Source organism: Trematomus bernacchii, unplaced genomic scaffold (genome assembly GCF_902827165.1).
Source record: "Trematomus bernacchii unplaced genomic scaffold, fTreBer1.1, whole genome shotgun sequence".
Lineage (NCBI taxonomy): Eukaryota > Metazoa > Chordata > Actinopteri > Perciformes > Nototheniidae > Trematomus > Trematomus bernacchii.
The window spans coordinates 290,028-303,165 of NW_022987552.1; the positions used below are offsets into that span (position 1 = coordinate 290,028).

Here is a 13,138-nt window from a genome sequence, read left to right on the forward strand (position 1 = left end):
CCATCACAAAGCTTTGATGCGTTCAAGTGCATTATTCTGGCACAGGAAGATTATGTTCTAGGACATTAACGATAAAACAGAATATTGTTGTTCTATTTTTAGACACATCTCGCGATCGACTGGGAATCTCCCGGTCGATCGACAGGTTGGGCACCCTGCACTAGAGCACCAAATATGGATTAATCCGCCACAGAAAATAGTCCTGTTTGTTTGATTACTATGGGTACAGGTAACCGCTGTTTTCGGGACACTTGTTAATTACGATACTACTAAAATAACTTAAAAATTAAACCATATACTTGTATACATTGTTTTAATGCATTTTGTTTAATAAAAGAACAACACATTGCTCTGAACCCACAACGAATACATTTAGCAGACTTGGTATGTTTTTCTGATGTTAATTGATATAAAGGGATATAAATGTTTTTAAGAAATCGAACTGTAGTGAATCTCTTGTGTTTCCACCCCGCAGCTCCAGACCTCAGAGAAGCTGATGGAGTGCCTGATCACGCTGGGGAAAGCCGCATGTCCAAATCCTTTCTCCTCCGTCATCCTTTCTCAAATCAGCGCCCTGGCTGATCGGCTCTGGCAGTCCTTCAAGGTAAACACCACACCTGCTTTTCTTCTTCTTCTTCTTACTTAGAATCTCCCTGGTTCCCTCCACCCAAAGCCAGTGGGATTTCTCCATGTGGATTTTTCTACTTATTGCATAAAATAATCTGTGTGAAAACAATTATGATAATTACACAGGGTTTGAGGACTCATTCTGCTACCTTGACAAAGCAGTGTTTACAGTTCATATCAAACCTCACTGAGGTCATAACTCCCTCTCAGTAGCTTTGTCTCTCTTCATTTCTCCCCACAGTCTCCCTTTTTCCTTTCATACACTATTTTATTTAACCTTTTAGTTCTATGGCAGCCGGCCTTTGTGCGTTTGCCTTATCGACAGGTTTCCACAGCCACTTTTGTACCAACAAAATCATCAATCCGTCGCCCACCATGTTCCCCTTGTATTCAAACGTTTCTCAGTCGCTTCAAATGCCGGGCGCCGCCTGTCGTTTCTCCAACTCGGTTTAGATTTAACCAGCGAGTTTGACCAGCCTGTGAATGGAGAGCTCAGTGCCACGGTAGGAGGTCTTTGGAAATAAAGAGGTGTAAAATACAAAGAGGATATGGGTGATTTTGCTCTCCTGCTGAGCCTCCCTCCCAGCAGGGGTTCTCACAACACACGATGAGAACACAAAGCCTCACATTTCTCCATCAAATACTGATTTTAGATTAGCTGAACACAAGTCGTCCCATGTTTTATACATTCCTTCAGTGATAGATGTGAACATCCGTGGACACTTATTTGATATGTTTCTGCCTTCTACTTCCACCAGAGGCAGGGGTTTTTTATAGACAATGAGGGCAATACTTTAGTGGAAAGGGGGAAACTTCCGCGCCCTCATACTATATTTTTATAGAATAACACCCTGTTCTTTGTGTTTAAAGGAGTCATCTGATCTTGTCTATTGTATAAAGCTTATTTGCATATGATGGTTTTTCTACTGGGTTACGCATAAGGTAATGATTTGGCCCATTTTTCATTTTATTGGGAGAATTTCAAGTTGTGATTGGGCTGGCAACTATGAATCTGATCTGGCAACACAAGGCGCATTTTGGAATTAAATACCCATTACCGCCCACAATGGCTCCAACCGAGCATACGGCTGGTTTGCATCCTCAACATATCTGTAAAACACTGGGTTTGATATCGTTTGGTCTGCAGTGTTGGAGAAACAACATCTATTGTTTGGCATTGTCCGCCAATAATAGTATTTATGACATTATTGTTCTATTAATATAAAGGGAGGTCAGGTACTCTTTAAAACAGCTGCTAGTTATGGGTACTTTTTACTGAAGTACATTTCAAAGCCTCTTACTTTCACTTGAGTAAAGAAGTTTAGTCAGTACTTCTACTTTCACCAGAGTATTTTTAAACACGAGTATCTGTACTTCTACTTGAGGAAAGGATGTGTGTACTTCAACCATCTCTGCTAGCATGGTTTGAAACTCATGATTATATAAAATAGATTCTTCACGCACTGTCCATTCGGACTGAAACTTTAACCTTTTTCTAGCCGTTACTCATGACATGTCTCTCCACTCCCGTCTGAATTCTCCCGAGGCTGAGAAAGGGACGGGAGATTTGCTTTTAAGCTCGTTTGTTTGAAGCCTCTGGACTGGATCGTATTTGCTTGTAGCTCGACGCCTGCAGCTATTACGGTTCATTCTCTCGGGGCCAGAGGCTCCTCGGGGAACAGCTGTGTGCCTCCCATTATGCAAAACACACCATCGAGGAGACACAGCTATATATTCCCATGAGCTTTTTACGCACTTAGCTCACGCTGTTATCCGGGGAGAATGATAATGAGATCGACCTTCAGTTTTCTGAATCAACTCCTAGTCGGTGCGTGAGGGTTTGTAGTGACCGAGGGAAGAAGTTAATGGTAACATTAAATACTCCTGGTATTGAAAAGGTAGGGTGGAGATAAAGAGGAAGAAAGTGAAACGGCACAAAAAATAACACATAAAAGCACAAATCCTGAACATCAGCAGGAGAGGACTCTTTAAAGTAGAGACACTACATACTGATATACACCTGAACATCAGCAGGAGAGGACTCTTTAAAGTAGAGACACTACATACTGATATACACCTGAACATCAGCAGGAGAGGACTCTTTAAAGTAGAGACACTACATACTGATATACACCTGAACATCAGCAGGAGAGGACTCTTTAAAGTAGAGACACATACTGATATACACCTGAACATCAGCAGGAGAGGACTCTTTAAAGTAGAGACACTACATACTGATATACACCTGAACATCAGCAGGAGAGGACTCTTTAAAGTAGAGACACTACATACTGATATACACCTGAACATCAGCAGGAGAGGACTCTTTAAAGTAGAGACACTACATACTGATATACACCTGAACATCAGCAGGAGAGGACTCTTTAAAGTAGAGACACTACATACTGATATACACCTGAACATCAGCAGGAGAGGACTCTTTAAAGTAGAGACACTACATACTGATATACACCTGAACATCAGCAGGAGAGGACTCTTTAAAGTAGAGACACTACATATGATATACACCTGAACATCAGCAGGAGAGGACTCTTTAAAGTAGAGACACTACATACTGATATACACCTGAACATCAGCAGGAGGAGAGGACTCTTTAAAGTAGAGACACTACATACTGATATACACCTGAACATCAGCAGGAGAGGACTCTTTAAAGTAGAGACACTACATACGGATATACACCTGAACATCAGCAGGAGAGGACTCTTTAAAGGTAGAGACACTACATACTGATATACACCTGAACATCAGCAGGAGAGGACTCTTTTAAAGTAGAGACACTACATTACGATATACAACTGAACATCAGCAGGAGAGGACTCTTTAAAGTAGAGACACTACTACTGATATACACCTGAACATCAGCAGGAGAGGACTCTTTAAAGTAGAGACACTACATACTGATATACACCTGAACATCAGCAGGAGAGGACTCTTTAAAGTAGAGACACTACATACTGATATACACCATAAAATTAGCAGAATCTGACCTATTGTCACTTATGACATCCTGAGTCCATGAAGATGCCAACATTGACGTTTGTTTTTCGTAAACATGAAGCAGACCAGAACTAAAAAGAAACCAATTTCATATTAACCATTCTGCCAAATTGAGCAGACCCACACGTGTTTCTCCACAGCAGGTGCATCCTTTTATCAATTCATGTAAACATCTTCCACGAACCTGCCTGCTTCAGAGAGGAAAGACATAATAACTTCATTCAGAAACAACAAAAGCTATATCTCCAGTGACGTGCTCCGATCTAATTCTGTGATTTAGGTAAAGTAAGCAGCGTGCGTCATCAATTTCCATCAAACGCTGCATACTCCTGTTGAAAAGCATTGATTATAAACACAGCATTAGTCATGCTCATTGAGAGAGTCCTTCAGGAGCTTGAGTGATTTAGATTTCACATTTCATTCCTGTCATTTCAGTAGATTTATCCATGTCTTTATTCCCCTGATTGATAATAACATGCTGTGTCTGAACGAGGCAGCAACCGATTTGAATGCAACGTGCACATATTCATTTACTGGGAAAAATGCCAAGCATAAATGCCATCAAAATTGAAATTGCAAACGCGTACCTGCAACTCTAAGACGTTCAAAGCAACAACTTTAGTTTCAACCAAAGCAAATCTCTTCATATTTGAGTGTATACTTCCATGCAATGTCATTTCGCCATGGAAAATCTACCAACCAGCTGCGATATATTATATTTCCAGTGTCTTTGTCAGTGATTTATGTGGTGTTTGGGTTCAGTTAACCCTTCACTCCTGATGATAACTCAACCATATGCTTAGCTGGACTGAATCACTGAACCTCAGACCTCTGGCAGCAGATTTAACGTGTTTCTATATCAAATACAGCTGCTCTTTTTATCATGCATCACAAAGTGCATGACTTCTTACTGATTGAGACCCGGTAGGTTATCACAATTTGCCAAAATGAAACTTTAGTGATGTGAGTGTAGAATAATGGCATCAAAATGTAGTTAAAAGTACAATATTGGCTCCAAATGTAGTAGAAAGTTCAATAGTGTCTTCAAAATGTATTGAAAAGTACAAATAATGGCTCCAAAATATAGTAAAGAATACCAATACTGGCTTCAAAATGTAGTAAAAAGTACAAATACTGGCTCCAAAATGTAGTAAAAAGTAAAATACAGGCTCCAAAATGTAGTATTATGTCTACAAAATGTAATAAAAAGCACAATCCTGGCTTCAAAATGTTGTAAAAGGTACATTAATGGCTCCAAAATGTAGTAATACATATAATACTGGTTCCAGAATGTAATCAAAAGTGTAGTAAAAAGTACAAAATGTAGTGGAATAGAATTGTAAATTATGATAGTTTTTAAATCTATAGGTAGAGCGCTTGAGTAAACGTACATCACTACATCCCATCACTGAGCAGTAGTCGTTAAGATATTTAATCCTCGGCTCATCAGCACCTGGTCCAGAAATGTCTGCCAGACGTCCTCCATCTGACGGAGCAGATCTCCATCTGTCCCTCCAGAGGTGGAGAGGACGGTCGTATCTGGAGGAACAGGGACAATACTGGCTTCAAAATGTAGTAAAATGTTGATAGTGATTCCAAAAGTGTAATAAAAAGTACAATGCTGGCTTCAAAATGTAATACGGGCTCCCAGATGTAGTAACATGTACAAATAATGATTTCAAAATGTAGTAAAAAGTACAATAATGGCTTCAAAATCGATATATAATGGCCTCGAAATGTAGTAAAAAGTACCAATATTGGCATTTCGATCATAACACTTTGGGGTCTCGGTAACGGCCCGTCCACACAGCAGCGTTAAAAAAATCTTGGAACGCTTCTGCCCATTCACTTTGAATGGGGTGACGTCACTTTGCCTCACTTTTCGCCGAACTGCATTGTGGGAAGCAGAGAGGAGATTTTCAGGATTTTCAGGATTCAAAGTTGAGCAATGTTCAACTTTTGAGGCTGAGGTGGAAGCGTCAGCCAATCAAATCCCGTGTATGCAAATCTGACAGTTCAAGCTCTAGCCAATCAAACGGCTGGGAGAGACATACCGCAGGTCATTTCCTCATATTCCAAAACATGGAGGAGAAATGAGCGGTAGGGAATCACCCGGTGCTTTATGACCAGTCCCTATTTACCTACCGGGATACAAACCGGAGGAGCCAGGCATGGAGGGAGGTGGCAGAGACAGTGGTAGGTTTTCGCCTGTTTGGGGAGTTTATATCCAGTTTACTTCAAACTTTGTTGCTTCGTATGTCGGGGGCGGGAGATTCATGTGATTGGTTGTTGGTGCCTTGCTCGCAAAAAATCCCCAAGCTTCAGATACGCCCACCTCCAAGATTTCTTTAACGCTGCTGTGTGGACGGGCCGTAACTAGACCTTCATGATGAGTCTCCTAAAGAAACCCTAAAAGCTCTCTGGATGTTTTTCTGCTCGTTAACACAATCTAGGAATATTAAAACCATCCATTTGAGATCTTAAATAGAGAGGAGATGTGTTAGTGTGTTGCCACATTTACATTTAAGCAATAGTTATATATTTCACGCTTAGTTTGCAATAAAATTGGAAAATGTTTCGGGTCTGTTTCATATCCTTCTATTTGATTCCATAAAATGTAAAGCCCAACCAATAAAATATGTTTGAGGTCAAATATTTCTACGATTTAGTCATTTGGTCCAAAACAAGTCAGTAGATAATGAAAAAGGCCAATCTCTGTTTCCTAAAGTTGACAAACTTAAAGTGGAACTATCATGCTATATAAGAACAATATATAGTTTTTTAATCGTCTGACCAATTACCCGGGTTATCGTTTTACCTCTAGATATTACTTAAAGGGGACCTATCATGCAAAATGCACTTTTTGATGTCTTCTCTACATCAACATGTGTCCCCGGTGTGTCGGGGAACTCACGCAGCGTCAGAAAATAAAACCCTCTCTCTTCTCCTCCGTACCCAAATCTCTAAAAACGGGGAACAACGGAGCTGATACAGATTTGCGTCCGATATGACGTCATATCTGAAATGTGGACCCACGGCCCTATCAGAAACGTTGCTATCAGAAACAATGACCGGCTGTTTTGGACGTAATATGGTCGGTGTTTACATTAGCATCGCTAACACTCAGAGCTAACCTGTACTGGAGAGCATGTGTGTGAAGAAGCAGGAAATAAAAAGGAACTCACCTTGTGGTATAACCGGCAAGAGAGAAAGCCTTTGAGCTCCATACTGTTTCAGAAACAATCCTTGATAATCCATGATATGGCGTTTCATCACGGCAGTATTTAGTTTAGACAGTAGCTGCCGGGTCCCGCATGAGCTCAGACCCCTACTTTTTGATTTTGTGTCAATTTTTATACCCCGAATCATCACTTTAGAAACAGGAAGTGAAACAGAGGGATATGAGGCACGGCTAGAATGGGTGATCTGTTTGGTATTTTGAGCAAAACACTTCATAGACATGTTTTTTTATATATTTGTATATATCTGAGACCTATGCTATTGCCTACAAATAGCATGATAGGTGACCTTTAAGTAAAGTAAAGCAAACATTGCATTAAACATATAATAAATACATTTGTATACCTTTACCTTGCATGTTACCTATTAAACAACAGCTCAAGGCATGTTTGTTTACACAGCACCTTTTAATGTGCTTTACAAAAATGTAACATGGTGAGCATTTTGACATATTGCAGTGTAAACACATTATGAATTAGCATGTGAGCTGCGTTTAAATTCCGTCACGGGGTTAACAAAGTGTTGTGGCTGCAGTTTCTGAAGGACATACTCCTGCTGAGCGTCAACAGCGTGTCGTATGTTGCATCTGGAGCAGAGAGGGCAAAAGTACACACATCCGTTACTCAAGTAGAAGTACAGATACTCGTGTTTAAAAATACTCTGGTGAAAGTAGAAGTACTGACTAAACTTCTTTACTCAAGTAAAAGTAAAGAGGGCTTTGAAATGTACTTCAGTAAAAAGTACCCATAACTAGCAGCTGTTTTAAAGAGTACCTGACCTCCCTTTATATTAATAGAACAATACTAGCCGCGTTCACACCAAGTACTTTCCTGTACTTAGTTCCGGCACTAAGTGCCCTGGCGCTTTTAACCCCAGGGCACTTAGTACAGATCGCGTTCACACCGGAGTACTTTTCCCTGAGGGAAGATTACAAGTACAGTAGGTGGCGGTATGCACCTTAAAGTTGTTTGCAATCCGCTACAAAACAAGAGAAGAAGAAAAACTTCCCGCGTATACTGTCTGTTGTTTACCTTCCGACCTCAGACATGATGGAGATGGAGTCGACTGGAGTTGTGCTGTTTGTGCTCATGTTATACAGCTTTGTAACTTCGTTAATGCGACCAGAGCCTGAGCCTATTAGGCGTCCGACAAAAATCCGGAGCCGCCACACGTCGAATGCTATAATCGCAAAGTTTCTTCAGCATCAAAGGCAGTTCAAAAGCTTTAGGAAAAGGATTGGCCGACGGAAAGCACACATGATTGCCATGTTTCACCGTAGGATGGCTGATACAGGATCTGTTTAATCGCCATGTCGGTTTTCTTTATTGCACTCTCAAGACATAACATTAAATAGAAATATTTTAAATGTAACTAAAGTGTCAGTTGTACATGTCAGTAAACATTGTCAATATAAAATAAAGTGTCAGTTGTACTATATAATAACAGTAATAACAATATAAAATAAACTGTCCCAGGTGTAGGGAGTCTCAGCAGCAAACCCACCTTTATTATATATCTTCCTGAGACCCACTGCATCCGTCTGCCATAAACACTATGCAAACATACATGTTAGTTTTGGCCCATAGTGGACTCCATGTTGTGTTGTGTGAAATGGGGGGGAATTAAAAGTTTAGGTCAAATAATATTTAAAATGATATAAATTATCATATTTGTGTATGTGCCGCTGCCATTCCCCCACAAGGTTGCAACATTGATGATAAATAAATGACAAATAAAGCTTTGCCAGTTTATAACCGATGAAACATGATGGTATCAGAATAATCACTTACATGTGATGTATAGGATGCTACACAGGTCACTAAAGGTAAAGTGTCAGGAGAAATAAGCTTAATCGCCATGTCGGTTTTCTTTATTGCACTCTCAAGACATAACATTAAATAGAACAATTTTAAATGTAAATAAAGTGTCAGTTGTACATGTCAGTAAACATTATATATAAAATAAAGTCATAACAGTAATAACAATATAAAATAAACTGTCCCAGGTGTAGGGATAGTCTCAGCAGCATACACACCTTAGTGCAACGTTGTGTGTCAGTATTTACAAAAACTATACCAAATAAACTGTTATTAAATGCAGTTTGTCGCTCATCCTGCCGCTGCGCCGACGCTTCCTCATGGCGCAGCGCCCACACTTCATCCTGGTGCTGCTGGCGCTCCATCTGCTGCTTGAACACTTCTGCCTGGCGCTCCATCGAGGTGAGCATCTTGTCCTCCGTTTCCTGGGCCTTGGTGAACAGCACCATCTGATCTCCACGCAGCGACTCATTCACCACGGCACGCCGGTCCTCCAACGCCTGGGCGGTGTCAAAGAAATTCGCATCCCGTGTCCGCTTTCCTAAGAGGGGAAAATAAGCAATATACAAGATCTGTTTAGTCGCCATGTAGTTTTACAACATACTAGGAATATGTTTTTTGTATTTTCACAAATAGAATTAAGGTTTCACAAATCTGAAACTGTGTTATAAAGAATGTTTGGCCTCTCTGGGATAATCCAGTCCAAATAAATCGGCTATGCAGCGATTTAAGAGGTTCAAACACGGAGGATTGTTCTTTTTTGAAGAGTGCTTCATGTATGCTTGAACTTTGTTTAATGTTGTTGAGGCAAGTTAAACATAAAATATGATGAATATTATGAAATAAACATGATTGTGAACATCAGTTCGATGCTTAACGTTCTTTCAAGACAAAGTTACAGTGTGTGTACCTTTGCGTTTGGTTGCTGGTAAGGAGGACGACCAAGCGCTGTGATCTAGAATGCAAAGCTCGCTTGTTTCCAATCCCGAGAGTTGTCCATCCTCGCCTGAAACAGACGATTAGTGCCATGAGTTAGTGAAGCAAATTACAGAAACACTGCACAGTTATTCACAAGTCAAAACGTTTTCACAGCGGCCGAGAATATCTAGCTAGCTAGATGTAGCTAGCTCGGAGCCTAGCATGGCTAGCTTGATCTACTGAGCAAATAAAAGTACATCTGAGACCATTATTGTGCAGATTAAAACCCCAGTGCATGTAGTTGATTTTACCTTCATCGTGGTAGTCATCGTTGGCCACTGAATCCGCCGTTTGTAGTCCTGAGTTTCTTTATATTTAGCCGGCTGTGCACAATTCCCAGGTCGAGTGAAAGCTACTGAACTGGCTTCAGTGCATTCCCTGGGTCGCCTCCTCGGCGTAGATCTCCAGAAGCGCCGACACCTCCTCATCATTTCTTGATGCTTGCCATAACTGCTTTCAAAAACAAACACAACGCACGGAGCGTTGTGTTTTTGTAGCGAGGAAAAACAATGGCGTCTCCACACAACATTTTCAGAGTTGTACGGGCGTGGTTTGCAATTCGCCCAGCCAATCAGCACTGGGGCACTTTTGGAGCACTTTTCACCCACAGAAAAGTACGCTCTCTGAGCTGGCTCTAAAAATGGGGGTAAAAGTACCCGAGATTAAGTACGATTGTTGGTGTGAACGCGACATAAGGGGTACTCACGGAACTAAAACGCGAAAAGTACGGTGAAAGTACTCCGGTGTGAACGCGGCTATTGTCATTGTTAGCTAATGAATGTTTCCATGCTGAACAACGGCAACATGACAACGTTTTCATTGGTCCCTCTTCTTTAGAGAAGACCAGGAAATGATGGATACACGGATCGTGTTCAAATCAATAGGCACGCAATGACTCTAAATAATAATGATCACGCCACCAAACACACAATAGCCACGTTCACACCAAGTACTTTGCCGTACTTAGTGCCGGCGCTTATTACCCCAGGGCACTTAGTACAGATCACGTTCACACCGGAATAAGTTCCCTGAGGGAAGATTACGCAAATGAGCCGCTGACGTCACTTCTTCTTCTTCTTCTTCTGCTTTGGGTTTACTGGCAGGCAGCAAACCACTTCACGGCGTATACTGCCACCCGGAGTCCCCGGCCGGAAGTCCCCGGAGTTGGTGAAGGCTTCAGTAGAAGCTGCTGGGACTCCCAGCAGCTTCTACTGAAGCCTTCCGAGTAAATCGCCAGAACGCCGACACCTCCTCATCTCCACCGCTCCCATGTTTTGTTTTGTGTTGCCATAAGTTAGTCTCTCTGCGTTTGTGCGCTGGGTGAATGCTAATGCTAATAATGCTAATGCAAGGATAATAAAATGGCGGCTCTACAAAACATTTCAGAGTTGTACGGGGCGTGGTTTGCAATTCGCCCAGCCAACCAGAACTGGGGCACTTTTTTCCCCCAGGAAAGTACCATCTCTCAGCAGACACTAAAAATGGGGGTAAAAGTTCCCGAGATTAAGTGCTCTTTTTGGTGTGAACGCGACATAAGGGGTACTAACGGAACTAAACGCGAAAAGTACGGTGAAAAGAACTCCGGTGTGAACGCGGCTATTTCAAACTAAAGGAACCAGCCTGTTTGGAAAATGTGAGAAGTAGAAAGTACAGGTATTTGGGTTCAACATGTAAGAAGTAGAAAGTACAGGTATTTGTGTTCAACATGTAAGAAGTAGAAAGTACAGGTATTTGGGTTCAACATGTAAGAAGTAGAAAGTACAGGTATTTGTGTTCAACATGTAAGAAGTAGAAAGTACAGGTATTTGTGTTCAAAATGTAAGAAGTAGAAAGTACAGGTATTTGTGTTCAACATGTAAGAAGTAGAAAGTACAGGTATTTGGGTTCAAAATGTAAGAAGTAGAAAGTACAGGTATTTGTGTTCAACATGTAAGAAGTAGAAAGTACAGGTATTTGTGTTCAACATGTAAGAAGTAGAAAGTACAGGTATTTGGGTTCAAAATGTAAGAAGTAGAAAGTACAGGTATTTGTGTTCAACATGTAAGAAGTAGAAAGTACAGGTATTTGTGTTCAACATGTAAGAAGTAGAAAGTACAGGTATTTGGGTTCAAAATGTAAGAAGTCAAAGTCGAAAAATAAGTAGTGGAGTAAACTACTGATACCAGAAATATGTACTGAAAGAAGTATTTGTACTCAATACTTCCCACCTCTGATGTGTTTTTCTGTCCGATAGCAGACTCAGTTTCTGAAGGACATGCTCGTGCTGAGCGTCAACAGCGTGTCGTGTGTTGCATCTGGAGTTTACTGAGTCTCAGACTGTCCTCTGATCATCTGAATACTGATGAGCGGCTGCCATCTGGGCCAAAAGCCCCTCAGGACCGAGCCACCATGAAACCAGCAGTAACACTAAAACCTGCGGGCGGTGAAAGGTTTTATTTCCTCTGTCGCTGACCCTCTGTCGGCTTTTAATGCAAACTGAGGGAGGTCTGAAGGAGTGTGGGTGCATTAAGGGCAGATAAAAACACAGACACAAGACAAGATTTTTCACTTGGATACTTCCAAGCTTCCCCTACCTCTAAAGGCTTATCAGGCCAGATTTCAGAGGGACTTGGAAGATGGTTATTTTATATTTTCTAACTTCCCTTTTACCCCTAGATTATTAGGGAACGTAACATATTTAAAGACATTGGAGGTTTTCCAACATATGAAACGATTAATTTAATAAAAACCTGATTAGGTGCAGATTAGATGTGTGATGGATTTCCTTTGCAGAATTATGAAGCATATGGAGGGGGTGGGTCTCCTCGTTAACCTTCATTTGTAACCTGGGCTGCATCTCACTTTTCTTAACTTCAATCCTTGCGTCCCTCACTTGCCCTGCGACTAGTCCCTCCCACCAGGGAAGCATGGAGAGACGCAAGGAAACCACGAGAAGCAGGGAAATTAGTTTTAAGAGCAATGGGACGTCCTTTCCTCCGGGGCGTCACGTGAAGCGACGTCCGTTTGTGATGACGCCGCACAGCTGATCGTCTGACAGCAGCTCTGTCCCCGTTATTTTCACAAACACCCCCGCCTCTGTTAGTACACATTTACTGACATATACATTTGTATCATCTGTTGTAGACCCAAATTAAAATAAGAACTCATTCTCAAAAAAACTAAACGCCATTCTTAAAACGTATAAACGAACAATAGTTTGATTAATATTGATTTGAGAGAAGAAAAAGAGATATGATATATATCAAAACCCAGTTAGATTAACATTCATTGGATTGCACACTTTGTTGTTCAGATATATCACATATTTGTAACTGAATGATATGTTAATTGAAACAAAACACAGTATAAATTGAGCAGTGAGTCCCGTGAGTTTCATGTGTTTTCTTCACCCCACTGGGAAACTGCTCATGTCAAGAAGCATCAGATCAGTGCATGCGCTGCATCGTCCAATCAGT

At 41.1% G+C, this 13,138-nt stretch overlaps 1 protein-coding gene across 3 annotated transcripts in view; it reads left to right on the forward strand.

The window, feature by feature from the left end:
• The window catches only part of mei4 (meiosis-specific, MEI4 homolog (S. cerevisiae)), a 71,130-nt gene that overhangs the window by 14,135 nt on the left and 43,857 nt on the right, over positions 1 to 13,138 (forward strand). The window contains exons 4-5 of one of the 3 annotated variants that reach the window (XM_034123846.1): positions 476 to 604; positions 11,917 to 12,403. In XM_034123846.1, coding sequence (XP_033979737.1) covers positions 476 to 604; positions 11,917 to 11,991 — 204 coding nt within the window. In that variant the 3' untranslated portion in view covers positions 11,992 to 12,403. Of the gene's footprint in view, positions 1 to 475; positions 605 to 11,916; positions 12,404 to 13,138 lie in introns of those variants that run through there. The other 2 variants (XM_034123847.1, XM_034123845.1) reach the window with 2 other exon arrangements.